General features: G+C 33.0%; 1 protein-coding gene across 1 annotated transcript in view; it reads left to right on the top strand.

The window, feature by feature from the left end:
• CCDC178 (coiled-coil domain containing 178) overlaps positions 1–26,315 on the top strand; it is a 630,290-nt gene that overhangs the window by 177,280 nt on the left and 426,695 nt on the right. The window contains exon 14 of the mRNA XM_074277537.1: positions 10,672–10,855. Coding sequence (XP_074133638.1) covers positions 10,672–10,855 — 184 coding nt within the window. The remainder of the gene's footprint in view (positions 1–10,671; positions 10,856–26,315) is intronic.

Below are 26,315 nucleotides of genomic sequence, written 5' to 3'. Positions count from 1 at the left end.
ATCTGTTGGAATTGGCCTGAATCACCTCATTGTTGAAAATAGTCAAATCCATTAGAATTGATCATCACATAATCTTGTTGTGTACAATTTCCTCTTGGCTCTATTCACTTCATTTAGAATCAGTTCATGTAAATCATCAGTTCATGTAAATCTCTCCCAAAATCATCTGCTGCTTATTTCTTATAGAAAAATAATATTCTATTATATCCATATATCATATCTTATTCAACTATTCCCCAACTGATGGGAAGCCACTCAGTTTTTAGTTTCTTGCCACTATGAAAGCTTCCACAAATATTGTTGCATATGTAGGTTCTTTTTCCTTTTTTTATGATCTCTTTGAGATACAGACCTAGTAGAGACACTGCTGCTTCAAAGGATAATGCACAGTTTGATAACCTTTTGGGCATAGTTCCAAATTATTCTCCAAAGTGGTTGGTTCAGTTCACAACTCCACCAGTAATGTATTAGTGTCTTAGTTTTCCCACATCCTCTCCAACATTCATCATTATCTTGTTCTGTTATCTTAGCTAATCTTAGAGGTCTTACTTTAGAATTGTTTTAATTTGCATTTTTGTAATCAATAGTGATTTAAAACACTTTTTCATGACTAGAAATGGCTTTAATTTCTTCATTTAAAAATTGTTCATGACCTTTGACCACTTATCAATTGGAGAATGGCTTTTATTCTTATAAATTTGAGTCAATTCTCTATATATTTTAGAAATCGAAGTCTTTATCAGGCCCCTGAATTAAAAAAAAAATCCCCCCAGTTTTCTGCTTTCCTTCTAATCTTGATTTCATTGATTTTGTTTGTACAAATCCTTTTTCATTTAATACAATCAAAATTATTCATTTTGCATTTCATGATGTTCTTTAGTTCTTCTTCAGGCATGAATTCCTTCGTTCTCCATAGACTGAGAGATAGACTATTTCTTGTTTTTCTGATCTGCATATAGTATCTCCCTTTGTATCTAAATCATGAATCCATTTTGACCTTATCTTGGTATAGGAAGTTAGCTGTTGGTCAATGTCTACTTTCTGTCATACTATTTTCCATTTTTTTTCCAGCAATTTTTGTCAAATAGTGAGTTCTTATCTCCAAAGCTGAAGTCTTTGGGTTTATCAAATACTAGATTACTATAGTCATCGACTATTGTATCTTTTGAACCAAACCTATTCTACTGATCCATGACCATTTTTTAGCCAGTACCAAATGGTTTTGATGACTGCTGCTTTACAAATATTTTTAAGTCTGATACAACTAGGTCACTTTCATTGGCATTTTTTTTTTTTTATTAATTCCCTTGAAATTATTGACCTTTTGTTGTTATTTTTTTTTAGCTCTCTAAAGTTATTTCTTGGCAGTTTGATCAGTGTGGCATTGAATAAATAGATTAATTTAGGAAGAATTGTTTGGACTACCCATGAGTATTTGATATTCTTCCAATTATTTAGATTTACTTTTATGTGGAAAGTATTTTATAATTATGTTCATATAATTCTTGGCTTTGTCTTGGTAGATAGACTCCAAAATGTTTTATATTATCTATGGTTATTTTAAATGGAATTTCTTTTTGTATCTTTTGCTGCTGGACTTTGTTGGTAACATTTAGAAATGCTGATGATGTGTGTGGATTTATTTTGTATCCTGTAACTTTGTTAAAGTTATGTGTATTTTTTCAGCTTTTCATAGTACTTTTACAAAAAAAAATTAACGTTCTGAGACATAAAGGACTCAAAAACAAATGTAATATAGTAGAAAATGAAAGAATTTCTTACAAATCATACTACAATAAAATTAGTATTGATAAAGATAATTTGAAGAAAAGATTTGACTTAAGTGGAGACTAACATATAATTGAAAGATTAAATGCTTCTAGGAACAAAATAAATATTACTTAAATTTATCAAAGAAAATGAAAATAATGAGAAAAGTCACCAAAACTTTTGGGATATAGCAGGAAACTTTACATCTCTGAATATGTTGATCAGCAAAAGGAAAAAAAAATCAGTTGAGCATTAAAGTATAATAGGTGTAAGTTTTAAGTTCTACCATCTTAAAACATTTTATTATTACTTAAAATTTTATTAGATTATTATCCAACATCTTAAAATAATTACATTTATTAGATAAGGACACTTTTTGATTAACATCTATATATCTTTTTTGTATTAATCAAAGCTATTGTGAGGGAGACTTGGACAAGTACTAAGTAATCTATATACAAGGAAGGAATTATATTAGAATCAGGAGAAGGATTTTTAATGACTTGGATCCCTTTACTGAACATCTCTGAGGAGTCAAAGGTATTAGTGACCTACAGTGAAGAAGGGAAGTATTGAAGAAAATCATTTGCTTTACAGGCAGCTGCTTTTCACACATACACAAATACATATTTATGTGTAAATTTAGGCAAAGAGACCAGTTTCACCTAAATGTTGGAAATTTTCCTCCTCAGTATTTCAGAGTAATGGTTACTAAACTCATGAATTTTCATCCAAAATAAATTACTCAGCAGCTAGGTGGCCCAGTGAATAAGATCTGAGTTCAAGATCATTCCTAGTTGTGTAATCTTGCATAATTTATTTAATCTTTGTTTTTTGTAATGACCACCTTAGTACCCTGGATATCTAAGAATCAGCTGGAGTCAGGATAAGCAAAAATCTTTATTCTTGGTCTTTTGAGGTTGATGTCAGGGGATTAGATATAGGAATCTCTATACCTCCTTTCTCTCTGATCACCACCTAAGAATGATCCCACTTATCCTACTCTACCCTCTCAACTCTCACACTTCTCTGTCTCCACCCACAGATTGAGCCAGCACAGAATAATTGGGCAGAGTTATCCTCCAAATATATGTTAATAGTAATAGAGTATTGTTCAATTGGTAATTAGCCTCAAGTGCTTGGTTGGATTTAGTGCAACTCAGATTTTCAGCCCTTTACAATCTTTCTCAGTTTCCTTTACTGTATCTTTTTATTCACCTACTTTCACTGTTCTTTGTTAGGATATCCTTCTTTCAGCCCCAAACTACATCCTGAAAATCCTCACTTATCACCAATAATTGAGCAAGGAAAAAAAAATGTATACACACTTATACATATATACACATACATACATGTAGGGGATGGGGCAATTTCTGATACCTAGTGGACTAGAAAGGGTAGATATTCCTTCTTTATGAGGTTATTTCAATTTGCATTGCTAGAATTTGTGGATACCTTCTAATCAACATGACCTACTGACCACTGGCTTGAGATCTAAAGAGCCATAAGATAATAATCCTATGGCCACACTGGTGTTTCAGTGCAATGTAAGAAAGGGAAACACACAAATAGCCATTAAACAAAGAAACTTTAGGAGGACAAGTTAAAATACATGAAATAAAATTTTGATGTCTACTCTATCCTGATTTCAGATCTAGTGTTGATATTTTGCTTTGAATCTCTGCCCCACCTCATCCCCTTCTTTTTGGAGAGAGGCTTCCTGCCTCTTTGGAATCTTGATACTTCAGAGAACTTCTAGTTTCCAACTTGGTTGATGCTTTTGATTTATACTGTTGTGGAGTCTAATTTGACTTCTGCTTCCAATTCCCACAAGGAAATTGCTGTCCCATTAGCTTGATATTTTAATCTAATCTAGTGGTTTTAAAATTTTATTTAATTAATAGGTGTCACAAAAAACAAAAGTTTGAATTTTTTGGCGAGGGAAACAGGTGGAGGAACAGGTCATTCAAGAAACCAAATATCCCAGAATTCCATTTTAAAAAAAAATCTGCTTCGTAAAGTTTACAAAATTGTAAGGAAATGTGGGATGAATGACTCAGGATGTATGTCTCAAGTTAGAGAAACATTCTTTAATAGTGGCCAGGGATAGACAATCTAAACCCCAAATTAGAAGGGAACTTTCTATGATCTTATAAGGGGCTAAAACCACTGGATATCTATTAAAACCACTAAGTGAAGAGAGGTCTGGGCAGCATAAAGTATAAAGAAGGCAGCTTATTTCATCACATGAAAAGCAAATGCAAACCAGTGCTTGTTAATGAGCTCCAAATGGAAGAGGAAGGTTGAAAAGAGACCTTTCAGTGCTTTCACATTCCCTGAAGTGTCCCTGCTTGGTGGACATTTCCCACTTTGTAGAATAGCAACAATATGGAACATATTAAAGCCCCCTCCCATGGCCTAGGAAAACAAATGTCTTCTCAGCTGTTGACTCTAGTAGTCATTAAGTATTTATTCAGAGTTTCCTATGTGGCAGACACTGTGCTAAGTGTTAGGGCTATAAAGAAAGGCAAAATAATTCTACCTTGCAGGAGAAGCTCATACTGAGAGAGTATCTCCAATTTATCTTGGCTACAAACTCTCAAAAGCAAGGTATTAGCCTTAATCAGGAACCAAGAAAGTTGTCTTGCAGAAGGTCCATAAGATAGAATTATAGCTAGAAGCCAGAAAAGAGTCAAAGAAGGAAGCCAAGAGTCTGTATCTCTCTTTGAATCAGAATGAAGAGAGGAGTATAAAAAGATTGGAAATATAGGAAGAGATAAATTATAAAGGACTTCCAGTTCCCACAGATGCCATTACTCTAGGACAAAAAGTCAATGACTCTCTCCTCTCTTTATCAGTGGTGCTTTAATGTTCAGAAATATTTTAATTTCAAATTAGAATTCTCATATAGAAAGATAAGCTAAAATAAAAGCAAAACAAATAAAGAGAAACAGTAAGCAAACTACCAATTTTGGAAGGCTTAGTGAAGGTTTAAGTTTCTTCCTCATGAAATCTTTAACATACTACCACCTCAAGAATCCATCCAAAGAGCCATCACACTCATTTAGTTATAATCTCTTATATTCAGAAAAAATTACCCTTACTTTTCATGAAATTGTCTATGCAGGTAATTTTCTTAGCTCATAGTTTGCCTTAGTTTCCTCATCTATAGAAAGGGTTGGAGAAGGAAGTGGAAACCCCCTGGAAAATTAGACATGAACCCTGTAAGTGCTATTATAATCTCCATTTTGCAAATGAAATAATTGAGGCAAACAATAATTCCATGACTTGCTTAGGTTCACTCAGCTACTCAGTGTTCAAGGCCAGATTTGAAGTGAAGTCTTCCTGACTCCAAGCTACCTTGCTCATACTTGTTCATGCATACAGAGGTAGAGATCAGGGAAGTGGACTTTAGATAAACTTCATTCTTACCTGAAATAGACAACGGAGATAGTGAATACATATACATATACTAACATTTTAGAAATATATTTAATTTATTGGGGGAAAAAGTGAGGATAGTAGAAAAGTTAAACTTAAGAAGATAATAACAGGGAAATAACAGGGAAGCCAAAAAATAGTTACAAACGTCTTGATTCTGTAAGGGGGAATAAAAAGGGCAAAAAAACAAAAAAAAACCAAAAAACAACCAACTAGAAATGATACAAGTGCTTAGGTGGCCTTTTAGACGACTAAAAATTGTCCACCAAGTAGGGGTCTCCATTCTTGCCTATGTTGCTGAATCCCTATGGAATATATTCCTTAAAATATTATCATTTTTGCTGAAACAGTCCCTTCTAGGAAGGCCATACAAGTATTTATCCTCCTAAGGGATGGCATAATTTTTGCATGAATCTAAATATATTACTAATACCATTTTATCATTTTTACCTAAAAGTCTTGTGGTCAACAGGCAAGTGAGAAGCAGCAGGTGCAGATATACTAGGAGGTGAGGTGCTTATAGGTGGTCCAGAGTCATCATCTCACTAGAAGTAGAAGTGGGATTTGGCAACTTTATGAATATTTAAATAGCCTTTTAAGAACTGCACTACTCACCTTCTGGTGTGAGGAAGAAGGTTAGAAAATGTGCCCTAAAAAGTGTCTGTGTTACCTAATCCTTGGTGTTAACCATGGCAGATGAGGATCCCAAAGTGTGTTTGAAACACACACACACACACACACACACACACACACACACACACACACACACATTTCTGCAAGATGATTCCATTCAAAGTACATGGAATGTATGCATGCTTATGGATAACACAAATCTAGTTGACCTGAAAGATGAACAGCTCTTGCTGCAAGAGAATTCAGCAGGTATCTCTTCCAAATAGCAGCCCTAAGTGAAATAAAGTTGGCAAATAAGTTCAGCTTATTGAAATTGGAGCTAGATACATGTTTTTCAGGAGTAGCTCACAGTGAGGGGAACCCAGTGAAACAGGTGTAGGTTTTCAATCAAAATTAACCTAGCAAATAAGTTTGAATGTTTACCAAAGGGAGACTCATGGCCATGTGACTTCTGCAGGCAGGAAAATGCCATACCACCATCATTAGTGTCTATGTTCCCACCATAATGAATTCTGATGAGATCAAAAGAAAATTTTATGAAGACCTAGAAATATTCATCATCAATAAGCTTATAGTCCTGGGTGATTCTATTGAATTGAAGAGGAATTGAAAATACCTACTGCAATGATCACTTTCTATGACCTTCTCAACTCTGTCTTCAGTTTACCTAAATACACTAAAATGCATCTCTCACAGCAAACACTGGCATTTAATAAATTGTCAATATAAGGCAAAAAGACTGGCTGTGAGAGTGATAAAGGTGATATGGGGTGCAGAATGAATTTATCCTAAGGCAAATATTCTCATTCAGCAAAAGTGGTAGCTCTAAGACAAGATAACCACTCAAAGACTTAATGCCAACAGATTAGAGCACTTCCTGATCTAGTGGGAGCAGTTCCTTGTTAATTTGGAGGGACAGTTGAACCAACACATGGTTAGCAACAGTGGAACCAAAAAAGGACAGCTTTCTGAAATTTGTTGTATAATACATCCTCATCTGGGTGATAACACTTGCAAATATCCAGACTGGTTTGATGAAAATGCTGGAAAAATTTAGAAACCGCTAAATGAAAAATAAAAACTCCACAAGGTTTGCCAGCAGGATAATGCATCTGTCTTTAAGAATCTGTCAGCATTTAACTCCATGCAAAGTAAAGTACAAGTGAAGCTTAGAGAGATGGAGGATTCTTGACTCATTAAGAAGACAGATAAAATTCAGTTTTACACTGATAGCAACAGTTAAAAACACTTTTATGATGCCCTGAAGGTTATTTATGGGCCAAAGATCTATGTTGTATCTTAATTAGTCAATGCTGAAAGCCACGTTAATTAGGGATAATGACATGATTCTGGAAAAATGGGCTGAACACCTCCATAGTGTTCTCAACAAACCATCATCAATCTGTCCTGAAGCCATTGACTGTTTAACTCAGATTAAAGTAAATCACACTCTAGCCAAACTTCCAACTGAAGAAGCCATTAGATTCCTCTTGTGTAGCAAAGCACTTGGTGCTGATTGTGTTCCAACTAAGATTTATGAGACAGAGAAGTCCACTGTTCATACAAAAACTGACTGAAGTTTTCTGGATTGTATGGCAAGAGGAAGTCTCTCTAAAGGTAAAAGAAATAGATTATCTTGTGACAATCACAGAAGTGTCTCTCTTAGTCATTGCTGGCAAGATCACTGCCAGAATCCTCATTACAGGCTGATCCTTCACCTGGAAGATGGTCATCTACCTGAGAACAAGTGTGGCTTCTGAAAGCATTGAGGAAAGGTTGCTATAGAGTTTGCTTCCTGACAATTCTAGGAGAAATTCAGGAAACAGATTCTGCACATTACATTTATTGATCTGACAAGACTTTTGATATGGTCAGTCATCAGGGTTTATGGAAAATTAGGTCAAAATTTTGTTGCCTGGAAAAGTCCATCAGTTTTGTACATCTATTTCATGATGGCTGGCTTGCATAGTAGATGATGGTCTCATGCTTTCCAAGTCACTAATGGAATAAAGCATGCTCTCATGCTTTTTTATATGAAATTTTTAGCAGTGTTGTCAGATGCCTTTAATGAGAATGAATACAGCATGAAAGTCAGTCACTACACCAATGACAAGTTATTTAACTTGAAAAGGCTAAAGTAGAGGAAGAGTTGTTTTATGATTTGTTATTGTTGTTATTTACAGGTAGTTGTGCACTCAAATGTCTCTGAACAACTTTGTAATAGATCAAATGATAGCTACTGCAATACTGATTCTCTCATAAAGCACAACACAATCTTTGATGCAAGTATGCCATTCTAGGCTATCCTTTGTCAGCATCTGCTTTTCCATTTGCCCAACTCTACTTTCTAAATAGTTTTCTTTTTCTAAGATTTTGACTCTTTTTTCATAATTTTTTGAATCACTCTACTTTTCCCAACTTTTTCAACCTCTCTTATATGATTTTTAAGTTCATTTTGAGCTCTTGCTTTATTTCTTTCTAGGCTTGAGATTGCTTCCCATTTTCTTTGTTGTTTTGCTCATAGGTGTTTTGACTTTGTTGTCCTCTTCTGAGTTTATGTCTTGGTCTTCTCTGTCACAATAATAACTTTCTATGGTTGTTTTTGTTTGTTTGTTTGTTTTGCTCATCTTTTTTATCTTTTCCTTTTCTTTTAAATTTGAGCTCTTCTCCCAGGTAGAAGGAGTATTATCTTAGGCTCGATTGTTTACCTGATGTAGCATTGGATGTTTCCCTGAGGTCATTGGGGGTCTCTTGTGTCTGGTGCTGCTCTGGTATGCAGGTGGGATGGAGGGCTATTAGTATTGCTGCTTCAATAAGGTTGTTGGTGTTTACTTGTTCTACCACACTGGGGCTCAGGATTTCTCACTCAAAACATGTAAATTTAGAGACCCCTCTACTATAAATGTTGTGCCTGACCAATGGTAGAACATTCTCATCTTTTATTAGTCTGATCAGGCCCAATCTGACACTCTGTCCATTGATATCATTTTGGTCCTCTTTAGGACTGAAAGACAACAAGCAACTAACCAATATTGTGCTTTCATTTGGATTTCTGTCCCTCTCTTTTGACTATGTAGCTAGTGGAAGACCAAGCGAGCCAGTTTAAAAACATCCCTCTGAGAGTCTACCCTATCTTTGCTTTTGTAGATATCTGACAACTGGAAGACTCAGATTAAAATAGAGGCAGAGTTATTTGACACAATTGCTGCCTTACTTTTCTGTTAATAAATTTTATAGCTTCCTTATTTGAATAGTAGCAAAACTTGGATAAATTCAGTTCAATTTAGTTCATTCTGTATCAGTTCAAAAAATTCAACAAATATTAAATGTTGACTATGTACAAAGCACTGGAAGACACAGAAGTGACATAGTGTTGCACTAGGAATCTGCAAGGCGCATACATTCAGCCTCATACATTGATTATGTTACCATTAACTTGACTGCCAGTTTCCTTCTGTAAAATGGGAACATTAGTAGCAAATTTTTCTCTTGGTTATTTTGAGAATATATTGGAATGATATTTGTAAAGTACTATGCAAACCTCAAATATAAATGTTAATGATATATGTATTTCATATGAGAAAACTTTTGGCCTTTATTGCTTTTTACTATAAAAAGACAGTAATCTTTCCCCTAAAGAATTTATATTTTACTGGAGAAGGAATCTACAAGTTGGTAAATATTACATACAAAATAATTCAAAATAATTTGAAGGGGGAGAGAATATTAACAAGTAGGGGGACCTAAGAAGACCTTATATTCAAGTGGACCCTGAATTTCATTTCAAAGGAAGTGAGGGATTTTTTGAGACAAAGATGAGGGAGAAACACATCGCAAAGGTGAAAGAATACTTGTGCAAAACCAGAAAGAAACAGCATGTGCAAATATGAAATATTATCTACGTAATCTGGTGTGATACATTTTCACTTTTTATCCTGAGGGGACTAAGGTTCCATGGAAAACTTTTGAGTACGAGGGTAATGTAGTCATAGTGTGTTTTGGGAATATGAATTTGGTAGCTGTGTAAAGCATGGATTGGGCATGGAGAGATTGGAGGCAGTGAAATAAGTTATAGGGCTTTTGCATTCATCTTGGTAATAAGTCATGAAAGGCTAAATAAGAGGTGAAGCTGTGTTAACTGGGGAGAAGGAGAGCTACATGAAGTAGAATTAATATGATTTATTAACAGATTGAATGTGGAAGGTAAGGGAGAGGAAAGAATTGAGAATAACTCCAAAATTAGAAGCCTGGGTACTTGGAAGAATAGTGATTCTGTCAACAGAAATAGAGAAGTTTCGAGGAAGTATTGCTTTAGAAGAAAAAAAAAAAAGAAATCTTGCTTGTACATGCTAAGTTTGCAATGTCTGCATAATGTTGTGGTGGAGATGCTGAGCAGACTGTTAGTAATGTGGGCCTGGAGTTTAGGATAGTGAGCAAGAAAGAGAAAGTAAGAAAGAGAACAAGAGAGGAAGATGGCAAGAGGGAGAAGAAAAGGAGAAGACAGAGGAAAGGGAGAGATAGACAAAGACACACAGAGACAGAGGCAGACATTAGAAATAGAGAGAGCAGGAGACAGACTGACAGAGACCAAGAGAAAGGGAAAGAGATAATTGGGTATGTAGATTTATAAGTCATCTATAGGATTAGACCATGAAAGAGTACAAGAATGACCTATGTGGCAATTTTAACATTACATTTTAGTAGAATGCCTAGTTTTCTTGGGTTCTTTGGCAAGCCTCAGTTTCATTTCTAAAAACGTGAATAATTATGCTCAGTGAATGAAATTAAAAGTAAGAATTTTTCATATTTTTTTCATATTTTTTACAGTATAAGCAAAAAAAGAGAACATATAACTAACATCTATGACTTAAAGATATTGATGAGTCAAAATGAAGAGATACTCGAAAAATTGTTAAGAGACATTGCTCATGTGACTAATATTTACAATGTAACCAAAGTGAAAACAGATGAATGGGAACAAAGATTAATGGAAGAAAGAAAAAAATTCATGGTTGTATACCTTTTATATTTTAATTAGTCTTTGGTTTAAAAAAATAATTAGCTTACTATTTCTAATTAAGTCTTGGGAATAACACAAATGTGTTTGTGTTAAGTATTATCTGTTGCAGAATAATTACTTAGATAAAACAAAAAGAAAAATAATAAGAGAATCAAGAAGTTCTCTTTGGTATGTTGATTCTTTATAAAGAAGTTGTTATTGATATATTTTACTCATACATCATACACATTTTCCATTGTATCTTTACTTCACTTTCTAAATAATAAATTTCTATTTTTTTCAAATATTTAATTTTTTTCTTATTGGAGGCATAAATTTTTAACTTTCATTTTTTTAAAAAAAACATTCAGTTCCAAATTCTCTCCTTCTCCCCCTCAACTTAGAAGGCAAGCAATTTTATGTAGCTTATACATCAGCAGTCATGCAAAGCATATTTCCTTATTAGTCATATTGTGAAAGAAAATATTGACAAAAAAAAAACTCAAGAAAAAAATGTCAAATTCCATTAGTTCTTTCTCTGGAGGTGAAGAGCACTTTTCATCATGATTTCTTTGAAATTGTTTTAGTTTCATTGTATTGCTAGGAACAGTGTAATTTTCACAGTTGATTTTTGTACAATATTGACATAACTATGCACAATATTCTCCTACTTTTCTCATTTCACTTTGCATCAGTTCATGTAAAACTTTACATAACAGATTTTTCTGAAAGTATCCTTTTCATCATTTCTTAGAGCACAGTAGCATTCCATTATAATCATATACCACAAACAGTTCAACCATTCCCTATTTGATGGTCATCTCTTTGATTTCCCATTATTTGCCACCAAAAAAAGCTACTATAAATATTTTTGTTCAGATAAATCCTGTTCCTTTTATCTATTTAGAAAACAGAGCTAGAAGTGGTATTTATAGGACAAAAGATATATAATTTTATAGGCTTTTGGATATAGTTTCAAATTCCTCCAGAGTGATTGGATCATTTGACAATTTCAACAACAGTGTATTAGTTTATCCCAGTTTTTCCATATCCCTTCCAAAATTGTTCATTTTCTTTTTCTGTCATAATAGCTGGTCTGATAGTTGTGAGATGGTACCTTAGAGCTATATTATTTTGTATTTCTCTAATCAATAATGATTTAGAGCTTTTTTCATATAATTGCATATAGCTTTGATTTCTTCATCTGATATATGTCTGTTCAAAACATTTTACCATTTACAAATTGGGGAATAATTTCTATTCTTATAAGTTTAACCCCATTCTCAATATATTTGAGAAATGAAGTCTTTAATAGAGAAACTTTTCATAAATTTTAGTTCTCTGGTTTCCTTTTAATCTTGACTGCATTGGTTTTGTTTGTACAAACTTTTTGGTTTGGGCCAGAACTCTTGTACTTAAAAACAAGAATTCTTACAAGGTGCTAACTCAGTGGAATTGATGAAGACAATGGTTATCTAGTTTAGCATGATGATTAACAATTCTCTAGTTCAGTACATGTCCTTAGTATTTAATATAGTTCCACAAGATTCACACCTATGATAATGTAATTATAATAAAGTATATAACAGCCAGCAGGGACTGAAAGACAAATTCATTCCATTGTCCACTTTTGTGGTGGCTGGAGGCTGAAGCACAAGCCCTGGAACTCAGGGAGATTCACTTCATCTCACACCACCATGGTGGCTGACCTCCTGCACTTCCCCCATTGAGACTAAGGCAGATCTGAAAGGCTCTCGGGAAAACTGCCTAGCTCCAGGCAAGGAAACAATAAAGGACTTTATTTGGATTTTTAACACTTGGCTATTTCTGTGGCGATTACTGAAAGGAAAGGTCCTAAGACCTCCAGAAAACCAAGAGAACACTATACCTTTTAAATGTAATATAATCAAAATTATTCATTTTACATTCCATAATGCTTTCCAACTCTTTCTTGGTAAGAAATTTGACTTCTTGGGAACTCCTATTCATACTTTAATTAGTATTAATAAGTTCATTATGATATTATGGGGAGAAATGATTGTTAGTACTTATTCTTTAATAATATTAACCTAGTCAATCATCTAATATTAAGTATAAGGATAAGTAGTTTATAGTTTGTATAAGAATATAGATTCTGACAGAGAAACTGTTTGCAGACTTCATGCTTATATAATAGGAATTATTTGTGTATTAGGCATGAGGCTTATTTGCATGACTACCAAAAGTGCCAAAAGAACACTGAAATGAAGTTATCTTTATCCTGCTTTGCCCACATTCCATGATGGTATGTTGGAAAGCCTTTATGCTTCTCTCTTCTACCCACAAAATATTATTGGGGATGTGCTACCTTCATTTGTCCAATCTAAGGGATGGCTTATCCATCATGATCAACAGAATGCTCAACCCAAAAGGTAGGTCATCCATCTCATGACCATCTAGTCAGTGGAAATATGTCCTGGACTGCTCATCTTATACCTTTTGACCCTGCTTGTATTGTAATCCTCTAAAAATAGAGCCCTGAAGGAAGGTGGTACTCCAGACTGAAAGAGAGGTTTGGGGCTCATTTAGTTGGAGGGGAACTGAACTCTTCTAATAAAGAAAGTGTGGTTTGGGTTTGGAGATCTGCTTCAACTTCTCCTTTGTTCATCTGGGTGATTATTTTCTTCCATATTGGTCATAAATTCTTCCCTTATCCATATACTTGACAGATTAAACTATTCCATGTTCCCATAATTTGCTTATAATACCATGTGTAAATCATGTACCCATTTTGACTTTATCTATATGCTATGTATCTATATCTTATCTTACACTATATATCTATAGTGTGAGATGTTAGTCTGTACCTAGTTTACCAAACAACTTTCAAATGTTTTTAGCAGTTTCGTCAAAAAAAAAAAAAAAGGTTTTTGTCCCCAAAGCTTGGATTTTTACATTTATCACATATTAGATGACCATGGTCATTTACTACTGTATATTATGTATCTAATCTAATCCACTGAACTGCCACTCTATTCTTAGCTAATACCAGATAGTTTTGACGATTACCATTTTGTATTATTTTGAGATCTGATGTAACTAAACCACCTTTCTTAACTTTATTTTTTTTTTCACTTATTCTTTTGATATTCTTGGCTTTTTATTCTCTGAGATGAATTTTGTTGATCTTTTTTCTAGTTTTATAAAACTAATTTTTGGATATTTTGTATAACACTGAATAAATAAATTTTAGATAGAATTGATATTTCTATTATATAGGCTTGGCCTATAAGCAAGTGATATATATATATATATATATATATATATATATATATATATATATATATATATATATATATATATTTTTTTTTTTTTTTGGATCTGACTTCCAGTGCCAACAAATAATCTTTTGTAATCTCCTTCTAACTAGTTGTCTAACTCCCTTACCTTCTGTTAGCTGGGAGCTCTTGCTCCCAGCTGGGGCTGCATATTAATTGCTTAGGCTGACTGATGGCTTGCTAGGCATGTCCTGCAGTGTGATCTGGACTGTATTGCACTCTATTCTTACCCCCGTGAGACAGACCTTTCCTGCCAAGCTTCCAACATGTCTGCCTGGAAAATTTCTTTACTCTATTTTTCATTGGTTTTGCGATTCCAGAATTCATTTTGAGGCTTACTTTAACATTTTTCAGAAGTGATTTTGCCTGAGCTTCAGACAAATTTCTGGCTCTAGTCTGTCACCTAGGCTCCATCCCTACAAAGGATTTTTTTTAAAGAACAAAAGAAAAAAATTGGCAAAACCTGTAAACATATCGAATCAGTTTGATGACGTATGCAGTATTTCACTTTCATGAAATGCAATATTTATAAAAGAAAAGTCAAAGATATCTTCTAATGGTTTTTCTTTAGGGTCAATTTTGAGCTTTTAAGTTTTGATTTTTATATATTTTTTCCATTTATATGAAAAATAATTTTTTAACATTTTTTGAGTTCCAAATTCTCTCCTTCCCTCCCTCTTCTGCCCCCTTATTGGGGACATAAACAATTTATTTTAGATTATACATGTAAATTCATATAAAATATAGTCTTTTAAGTTTTGAAACATTAAATTTTTATTCTTTTTTGATTGCTGTTCTTTCCTTACATTGCTATCATTGTATTTGTTGTTTTCCTGGATCTGTTTACTTTACTCTTTCTTAGTCATGTAAGATTTTTTCTTGAATCTCAATATTCATCATATTTCTTATAGCCCAATAGTATTCCATTACATGTACTATAATTTATTTAGCCATTCCCCGCTTGATAGACATCTATTTATTTCCATTTCTTTGTTATAACCAAAAGAGCTGCCATAAACATTTTGCTGTATATAAGATAATTTTTTTTCTTTTTATCAATCACTTTTTAGTAGTATATGAATAACTTTGTAATCTCTGGGTCAAAAAGATATGGGCATTCTAGTGATTTAATTTATATAATTCTGAATTTTTTTCTGATGTCTAATATAAACCTCTTCACAAGTAAATATGTTTGGGTTGTTGAACTGAAACTTGTTGAAGACCTTAACTTAAAAAGGCCAAGATCTCCCATTTTCTCCAGGGCCATCTTCAACCTTGCCACTGTTCCCAGACAGCTCCGAAGGGGAAAGTGAGGCAGGTGACCTTGCCCTACCCTCCATCCCTCAAATCCAATTCACTTGCATGTCATGGCACAACCTTCTTGATGTCATAAAAAACAACAATCTGTGTGAGTAAAGAAAGCCTGGAACTGGTCAATTAGAAGACTCCTTTCCCTTTCTCCTTCTATCTCCCCACTCTCTCCTTAAAATTAGTTTTATCATACATTCATTGAGATCTAGATATTAAAATTTCATTTTCTTTACAAGATATTTTCCTTATGCTTTGCCATTTTGCTTTTTTTCTAGGTTACTCATCTTTAAAAAATATTGTTTATCTTAACCAGTAATGATAACACATGGTGACCTTATTTAAATTATAGCTGAGGTTTTAATTTTAAATAATATACTGATTTGACACCTGGATGTTGATGACCAGGAATCAAAAGTTCTCTTGTAGGGATATTAAGGAAGCAGAATTTAATTCAGTAAGATGGCAACCAGTGAGAAGTCCTTGCATAAACAAACAGGAGAGACAGTCTTAACTGGTGGCAGTGGCATTGGATTGTCATGTTTGAAATTGAGCAAAAGGATACACTCTAGCCATTCTACGAGCAAGATAACATTTATCAACAGGGACATGCTGCCTGCCAATAAATGAGCCCATACTTTGCCTCCATTTATGTCAAATATCTCTGAGCAAAAGAACAGTTGTTCTAATGACACATTACAAAATTTTGTCAGGAATTAATGTCTCTATCCCAGTAGGAGACACTCTGGGCAAATGACAAGCTTCTTCTGGTTATTATAGAATGGAGGACCTTTAGCTCTCTTTATTCCACTTCTCCATGGGTGACCATTCCCCATTCCTAGAAGTTATTTGTCTCTTGGAATTCCTAGCCTCCTTTATAACAGTTCAGGTATCATCTTGAAAAGAGGAAAAAAAATATGTTTTTGCCTCTTCAAAATGACTTTGTAATTATGTCTTTTATATACTTATATTCGTCCATGTTGTTTTCTTTCTTTTCCTCCTCACTGTCTCCTCTGAGGAGATGGACTAAATCACTTTTGGTTTTGATATCTCTAGTACTTAGTAAGTATTTAGTAACTAATTAATTAATAAACAAATGAGTCCCTTTAGTTAAATCTTAAGTAAATTAACATCTTTTCATTATTAAGATAATATGTTATATCTGGTTTTAACCTCATAGAAATAAAATGAACCCTTATCAATATCTTGACATAATTTCTCAATTGGTAAATCTGAGTCTCATGTGGCAAAGCCTCTTATTGTATTTTATTTGAAAGAATATATAATAGACATTTCTAGCCTCTTCTCCTCCTCCTTTTCTCCAAGGAAGATTTTCATTCCTTCCAAGAGGAACCCCTTGTCCCACACACTTTCAGTTTCTCTAGCATCTTCTTTCAATAACACAAATTAATGGAAATGTTCACTGATCAGAATTATGTGCTGATGCTTTGTAAGTGTGTCTTTATTTCCACATCACTCCCTAAGAAGAGCTGTAATATCAAAATCTCTCTATCACCTACTCTTTAAGGTGAAAGGACTCTCTCCTTCTAGTTTCTCTTAGTACTAACCTCAGATATTTTCTTTCTACTTCTCATATACTAGTATGTATTCTAGTAAATCCAGATCTTTTTTTCTCCATTCCCTACCTTCCCTCAATATATTCTTTGAAAATAGAATCTTTGTTATATCTTTGTATCTCTAATGTCTAGTACAGTGTTTCAGATATAGTAGATATATCAAAAGATTTTGCTGAGGGGCAGAGTCAAGATATCAGATCTAGGCAGCCAAGCTGAACTCTCTCAACCCTTCAAATAACTTTGAAATAATACCTCAGATCAAATCAGCAGTAGAGCCAATAAAAGTTCAAAGTGGAATATTTTTCTGGCCTAAGAAAACTTAAAAGTCAGCAGAACAAGATTGTGACACTGGGTGGGAGAAGAAATAGAAGGAGAGGGAGAAGCTTATCTGGAGCACATGTAGAATCATCATCAGCTTTTGGGAGCTCTCAGCCCAGAAACAGTAAGGGGCTTGGACAGCTCATCAGAAAGAGATTACACAAAAACCTCTGTTGGCATTTGTGTATAGCTGACATTGATTGGCAATTCTACTGTCCATAAGCAGCTCTAGGTCACAGTTCCAGGGTGAAGAGCAAAGAGAGGACTAATGTAAGAGTGCTTCTTGGATAGATTAAGTGACCAATGACCATATTTCTCATGGGAACATACCACCTTTAAAGCACCAAAAAGTGCTTGACCACCCCCATAATTAATTCTTAAACAGTAGCAAGAAAAAGCCTGAAGCTTGGGATAATGCCCCCTGCCCTTGCCCCAGGCAGTAGGACTCAATTTTAACAGAAAGTTCAAAGTTAAAAAATAGGCTGGAAAGAAAAAGCAAACAAGAATAAAAGAATTGGGTTTAAAAAGCTACTATTATAGCAAGGAAAACCATGAAATTAAATCAGAAGACAACAGTGCAAAACAGCTACAAAATAAAGCTTCAAAGAAAAATGTTAATTGGAATCAACCCCACTAGAATTCCCAGAAGCATTAAATAAAAAAAGAAATGAGGGGGTAGAAAAAAATTGGGAAAAATGAATGATGCAATAAAATTATGAAAAGATGATTAACAGAATGCTGAGAGGTACAAAAATATTTAAGAAAACAGCACCTTGAACAACAGAATTTGTTTAATAATAAAAGAAGCACAAAAATTAGTGAAGGAAAAAACTAAAAAAAAAAAAACAAAAAAAAAACAAACCCAACATAATAGACCAATTAGAAAAGGAGGTACAAAAATTCATTGAAGAAAAGAACTCCTTACAGGTTAGAATTGGGTAAGTATAAGCTAATAAGTTCATGAGACATCAAAAAAAAATAAAACATTTAAAAGAATGAAAAAGATAAGAAATGTGAGATAGTTCATTGGAAAAACAATTGACCTAAAATATATATTATTGGATTATCTGAAAATTGTGATTAAAGAAAATGCATAGATATCATATTTCAAGAAATTATCAAGGAAAACTGCCTGAAAACTCAGACACAGAGAGTAAAATAGAAAAAAAATTTAAAATCCAATGATAACTTCCTGAAAGAAAATCCAAAATAAAAACTCCCAGAAATATTATAGTCAAATTCCAAAGCTCCTAGGTTGAGGAGACATTGCAAACAGCCAGAAAGATTTTACATATTATGGAATCACAGTCAGAATAACTGTGATATATAGTTATACATAACTGGATATATAACTGGATAGCAGGATATAAAAACATTTAGTAGCTTTGACATTAAAGGACTGTAAGACCTGGAATATATACAGAGGATAAGGGAGATAGAATTACAACCAAAATCACCTGCCAAGCAAAACTGATTATAATCTTCAGAAGAAAAATTGATCATTAAAAAGAAGGGCTTTAAAGCATTACTGAAGAAATAGAAAACTGGACATTCTAACCAAGACTCAAGAAAAGCATAAAAAAAATCACGAAAGAATAATCTTAAGGGATTAAATCAAGTTAAACTATTTATGTTCTTAGATTGGAAGATATTGCATGCAGCTTTTAAGAATTTTTTCATTATGGGGCAGTTAAAAGAAGTTTACATTAAAAGAGGGCATGGATATGAATATTATGTTTGAATGATCTCTCAAAATATGAAGATATGAGAGATGCAGTGAAAAAAAGGGAAATGGAAAGGTAGAATATAGCTTTCTCAAAAGAAAGAGGCATATAAAGGAGAGCTTTTAAATAGTGGAAGGAACATTGGTGTTGGTAGGCAATGACTAAACTTTACTCTAGTTGAAACTAGTTCTAAGAAGATTTTATGTTTATACCCAATCAGTTGTGTATGGAAATGTAACTTACTTAATAGAAAAATAAGAAGGAAACGGGATAAGAGAAGGGGGGGTAATAAAAATGAGGTCAGATTAATGGAGGCAGTGATTAGAAGCAAAAAAGACTTTTGAGGAGGAATAGAAAAAAATTACAAAGAAAATGGAAGGAAATGGGATGGAGGAAAATATACAGTAATCATAACTGTGAATGTAAATAAGATGACCTCACTGATAAAATAGAAGAAGATGGCAGAATATATTAGAAACCAGGATCCAACAATATATTGTTTTCAAGAGACACTTTTGATACATAAGGGCACACACAGTTAAAATAAAAGGCTGAAGCAAAAAGAAGCAAGAGCAAAAACATACCTAATTAAAAGGGAAAGTTAGGGAGATTACATTTTGCAAAAAGGTGCCATAGATAATAAAGTAATAATAAAAAAAATTATAGCAAATTTGTATAAAACCATTTTTAAACTGAGTCAAATTTACAAAAATAAGAGCCATTCTCAAATGATAAATAGTTAAAGGTTATTAAATAAGCAGTTTTCATAAGAAATAAATCAGTTACCTGTATTTATATTAAAATGTCATAAATCACTACTGATTAGAAAAAAACAAATTAAAATAACCACCTCATATCTATTCGAAATAACAAATGCTGTAAGGAATGATGGAAAAATAGGTACACTAATAAACTATTGGTGGAGTGGTAAACTGGTTTAAATAGAGGCTACTGACTATTTTAAGGAAGAGTCCTCTTATTCCTAAACTCTGTTTTTAATAGGAATAGTACTGGATTTTATCAAATGCTTTTTCTGCATATATTGAGATGATCATATGTTTTTTTTAATTTGATTATTGATATAGTCAATTATGCTAATAGTTTTCCTAATATAGAAACAGCCCTGCATTCCTGCTATAAAATCTACTTGGTCATGGTATATTATCCTGAGAATGATTTTCTGTAATCTCTTTGCTAATACTTTATTTAAGATTTTGCATCAAAATTCATTAGGGAGATTGATCTACAATTTTCTTTCTCTGTTTTCATCCTACCTGGTTTAGGTATCAGCACTATGTCTGTGTCATAAAAGAAATTTGACAGGACTCCTTCATTCCCTATTTTTTCAAATAGTTTATATAGCATTAGGGCTAATTATTCTTTAAATGTTTGGTAGAATTCACATGTAAATCCATCTGGTCCTGAGGATTTTTTCTTAGGGAGTTGATTAATATATTGCTTGTTCTGTTTCTTTTTCTAAAATAGAACTATTTAAACATTTTATTTCCTCCTCTGTTAATCTAAGCAACCTATATATTTTTTTAGCTATTTATCCATTTTAATTAGGTTGTCAAATTTATTGGCATTAAGTTGGGCAAAGTTACTCCTAATTATTCCTCTAATTTCCTCTTCATTTTTAAAACTAACAATTTGATTTTCCTCTTTCATTTTTCTAATCAAATTTAATAAATGTTTATCTATTTTGTTTTTTTTTTCATAAAACCAACTCTTTTATTTATTCAATAGATTTTTACTTTCAATTTTATTAATCTCTCCTTTTATTTTTATAATTTCAAGTTCAGCATTTGATTGGCGGTTTTTAATTTGTTCCTTTTCTAGTTTTTTAGTTGCAAGCCCAATTTATTGATCTTCTCTTTCTCTATTTTATGCAGGTAAGCCTCTAAAGATATAAAATTTCCACTTATTACCATTTTGGCTGCATTCCACAAATTTTTGTATGTTGTCTCATTATTGTCATTTTCTTGGATGAAATTATTGTGTCTGTGATTTGCTGTCTCATTCATTCTTTAGGGTGAGATTATTAGATTCCAATTACTTTTTGTTATATTTTCCCCTAGCTTTTTATTGAATGTAATTTTTATTGCATCATGATCTGAAAATAATGCATTTGCTATTTCTTCCTTTCTGCATTTGATTCTGAGATCTTTATGTCCTAATGTATGGTCAGCTTTTGTATAGGTTCCATGAATTGTCGAGAAGAAAGTGTACTCCTTTCCGTCTTCATTCAATTTTTTTTCCAAAGGTCAATCATACCTAACTTTTCTAGTATTCTATTTACTTCTTCAATTTCTTTCTTACATATTTTGTGGTTTCACTTATCTAATTCTGAGAGTGCAAGGTTGAGATCTCCCACTGTTATAGTTTTGCTGCCTATTTCTTCTTGTTGCTCTAACTTCTCTTTTAGGAATTTAGATATTATAACAATTGGTGCATATATGTTTAATATTGATATTGATTCATTAACTGTGGTACCCTTTAGCAAGATATAGTGCCTCTCCTTATCTCTTTTAATTAGATCAATTTTTACTTTTGCTTCATCTAAGATCAGGATGGCTACCTTTTTTTTTTTTTTTTTTAACTTCACCTGAAGCATAATAAAATCTGCTCTAGCCTTTTACCTTTACTCTGTATATATCACCCTGCTTTAAATGTGTTTCCTATAAACAACATATTGTAGGATTCTTGCTTTTAATCCAGTCTGCTACATGCCTCTGCTTTATGGAAGAGCTCACCTCATTTACATTTATGGTTAAAACTACTAATTTTGTATTTCCTGCCATCTTGTTTTCCCCAGATTATAGTTTTCTCTTTCCTTTTCCCCTAACCTGCCCTCCCCAGTATTTAACTTATGGGCACATCTTGCCTCAAGTAGTTCTCCCCATTTAGAATCCTTCCCCATTCAGAGTCCCTTTCCCTTTCTTATGTCTTTCCCTTACTATTTCTGTATTCCCCCTTTTTTTTAGCCTATCCCTTCCCTTTTCACTTTTTCTCTCCAACTTTTCAATAAACTGAGGGAAGTTTCTCTGTAAACTAAATATGTATACTGTTTTGTCTTTGAACCAAATCTGATGAGAGTAAGATTCACATCCTGCCCTTCTCTCCCTAAAATATAATGTTTCCTTTGCCTCTTCATGAGATGTTATTTAGCTCTTTTTAACTCTACTTTTTCCTTTTTCTGGTACAATCCCCTTTCCACCTCTAATTTCTTTTTTTATATTATAACAGTAAAAATAAAATAATGCATGCACTCTCTATGTATACCCATAAAAGAAATACAGTTCTAAGAGTTCTTTTTACCTTTTTTGCTTCTCTTGAGTCTTATATTTGGAGGTCAATTTTTTTTTAGTTCTGTTTTTTTTTAATAAAAAATAATTGGAATTCATCTGTTTTATTGAATAGCCATCTTTTTCCCTGAAAGAAAATGCTCATTTTAACAGGGTAGTTTATTCTTGGCTATATTCCAAGTTCCTTTGCCTTTTGGAATATCAGATTCCAGGCCCTTTGAACTTTTAATGTGGAAGCTGCTAGGTCCTGAGCAATCCTTACTGTGCCTCCTCGGTGTTTGAATTGGTTTTTTTTTTGTTTTTTGTTTTTTTTTTGTAATTTTTTGTCCTTGGTCTGATAGTTCTAAAAATTAGCCACAATATTCCTTGAAGTTAATTTTGTGGTCTCTTTCAGGAGGTTTTTGAAGAATTCTTTCAATGGCTATTTATCTTCTGATTCTATGGCATCTAGGCAGTTCTCTTTGATGATTCCTAGAAAATAGTGTCTAGGCTTTTTTTTTTCATCATGGTTTTCAGGGAGTCCAATAATCTTTAGATGATTGCTCCTAGATCTATTTTCCAGGTCTGTTGTTTTCCCAAATAGATATTTAACTATTTTTTCTTTATTTAAATTAATTTTATAATTATAATTTTTTGACAGTACATATAAATGGGTAATTTTTTTTACAACATTAACCCTTGTACTCACTTCTTTCTGAATTTTCCCCTCCCTCCCTCCCTCTACCCCTTCCCCTAGATGACTGGCAATCCCATACATTAAATGTGTTATAGTATATCCTAGATACAATATATGTGTTTAAAACCGAATTTCTTGTTGCACAGTAAGAAGTGGATTCAGAAGGTAAAAGTAACCTGGGTAGAAAGACAATAGTGCAAACAGTTTACACACATTTCCCAGTGTTCCTTCTCTGGGTGTAGCTGATTCTGTCCATCATTGATCAATTGGAATTGGATTAGCTCTTCTCTATGTTGAAGATATCCACTTCCATCAGAATACATCCTCATAAAGTATCATTGTTGAAGTGTATAATGATCTCCTAGTTCTGTTCGTTTCACTCATCATCAGTTGATGTAAGTCTCTCCAAGCCTCTCTGTCTTCCTCCTGTTGGTCATTTGTTACAGAACAATAATATTCCATAACATTCATGTACCATAATTTACCCAACCATTCTCCAATTGATGGACATCCATTCATTTAACAGTTTCTAGCCACTACAAGGGCTGCCACAAACATTTTGGCACATACAGGTCCCTTTCCCTTCTTTAGTATTTCTTAGGGATATAAGCCCAGTAGTAGCACTGCTGGGTCAAAGGGTATGCACAGTTTGATAACTTTTGGGGCATAGTTCCAAATTGCTCTCCAGAATGGCTGGATTATTTCACAACTCCACCAACCATGCATCAGTGTCCCAGTTTTCCCACAGCCCCTCCAACATTCATTATTATTTTTTCCTGTCTTCTTAGCTGATCTGACAAGTGTGTAGTGGTATCTCAGAGTTGTTTTAATTTGCATTTCTCTGATCAATAGTGATTTGGAACACTTTCATATGAATTGAAATAGTTTCAATTTCATCATCTGAAAATTGTCTGTTCCTATCCTTTGACCATTTATCAATTGGAGAATGGTTTGATTTCTTATAGAGTCAGTTCTCTATATATTTTGGAAATGAGGCCTTTATTAGAACCTTTAACTGTAAAAATGTTTTCCCAATTTGTTACTTCCCTTCTAATCTTGTTTGCATTAGTTTTGTTTGTACAAAAGCTTTTAAATTTGATAATGATCTCTAATTCTCCTTTGGTCACAAATTCCTTCCTCCTCCACAAGTCTGAGAGGTAAACTATCCTATGTTCCTCTAATTTATTTATGATCACATTCTTTATGCCTAAATCATAGACACATTTTGATCTTATCTTGGTATATGGTGTTAAGTGTGGGTCCATATCTAATTTCTGCCATACTAATTTCCAGTTTTCCCAGCACTTTTTGTCAGATAATGAATTCTTATCCCACAAGTTGGCATCTATGGGTTTGTCAAACACTATTGTACACTATTTTGTCCTGTGAACCTAACCTATTCCACTGATCAACTAGTCAATTTCTTAGCCAATACCAAATGTTTTTGGTGACTGCTGCTGTATAATATAGTTGTAGATCAGGTACAGCTAAGCTACCTTCATTTGATTTTTTTTTTCATTAATTCCCTTGAAATTCTCGACCTGTTGTTCTTCCATATGAATTTTGTTGTTATTTTTCTAGGTCCTTAAAATAGTTTCTTGGGAGTCTGATTGGTATACCATTAAATAAATAGATTAGTTTGAGGAGTATTGTCATCTTTATTATATTCACTGGGCCGATCCAAGAGCACTTAATGTCTTTCCAGTTATTTAAATCTGACTTTATTTTTGTGGCAAGTGTTTTGTAATTCTGCTCATATAATTCCTGACTTTTCTTTGATAGATGTGTTCCCAAATATTTTATACTCTTGACAGTTGTTTTGAATGGAATTTCTCTTTGTATCTCTTGCTGTTGCATTTTGTTGGTGATGTATAAAAATGCTGAGGATTTATGTGGATTTATTTTGTATCCAGCAACTTTGCTAAAGTTGTGAATTATTTCTAATAACTTTTTAATAGAATCTCTTGGGTTCTCTAAGTATACCATCATATCATTTGCAAAGAGTGATAGTTTGATTTCCTCCTTACCTACTCTAATTCCTTTAATCTCTTTCTCAACTCTTATTGCTGAGGCAAGCATTTCTAATCAGTATTGAATAGTAATGGTGATAGTGGGCAACCTTGTTTCACTCCTGATCTTACTGGGAAAGGTTCCAGTTTACCTCCATTACATATTATGCTTACTGATAGTTATAAATATATGCTCCTGACTATTTTAAGGAATAGTCCATTTACTCCTATACTCTCAAGTGTTTTTAGTAGGAATGGATGTTGTATTTTATCAAATGCTTTTTCTGCATTTATTGAGATGATCATATGTTTTTTTTTTAATTTGATTATTAGGTCAATTATACTTCATATTAGGTCAATTATACTACTAGTTTTCCTAATATTAAACCAGCCCTGCATTCCTGGTATAAATCCTACTTGATCATAGTGTATTATCCTGGGGATAATTTTCTGTAGTCTTTTTGCTAATATCTTATTTAAGATTTTAGCATCAATATTCATTAAGGAGATTGGTCTATAGTTTTCTTTCTCAATTTTCTCCCTACCTGGTTTAGGTATCAGTACCATGTCTTATCATAAAAGGAGTTTGGTAGGACTGCTTTATTCCCTATTTTTTCAAATAGTTTATATAATATTGGGGCTAATTGTTCTCTAAATGTCTGGTAGAATTCACATGTAAATCCATCTGGTCCTGGGGAGTTGATTAATAGCTTGTTCTTTTTCTTTTTCTGAAATGGGACTATTTAAGCAATTTCCTTCCTCCTCTGTTAATCTGGAAGGTCTATATTATTGGAGATAGTCATCCACTTCATTTAAGTTATCAAATTTATTGGCATAAAGTTGCTCAAAGTAACTCCTTATTATTGCTTTAATTTCCTCTTCATTAGTGTAAAATTCCCCCTTTTTTCTTTTAAGACTAAAATTTTGATTTTCCTCTTTCCTTTTTCTGATCAGGTTTACCAAAGATTTATCTATTTTATTGTTTTTTTCTTAAAACCAATTCTTAGTTTTATTTATTAATTCAATTTTTTTTTACTTTCAATATTATTAATTTCTCCTTTTGATTTCAGAATTTCAAATTTAATGTTTGGTTGGGGGTTTTTAATTTGATCTTTTTCTAGGTTTTTAAGTTGCAAGACCAATTCATTGGTCTTCTCTTTCTCTATTTTATTCAAGTAAACCTCTAAAGATATAAATTTTCCCCTTATTACCACTTTAGCTGCATCCCACAAATTTTG

Source organism: Sminthopsis crassicaudata, chromosome 1 (assembly GCF_048593235.1).
Source record: "Sminthopsis crassicaudata isolate SCR6 chromosome 1, ASM4859323v1, whole genome shotgun sequence".
Classification (NCBI taxonomy): Eukaryota; Metazoa; Chordata; class Mammalia; order Dasyuromorphia; family Dasyuridae; genus Sminthopsis; species Sminthopsis crassicaudata.
Note: the sequence above shows the minus strand (reverse complement) of the source record. Positions and strands in the feature narration are given on the sequence as shown.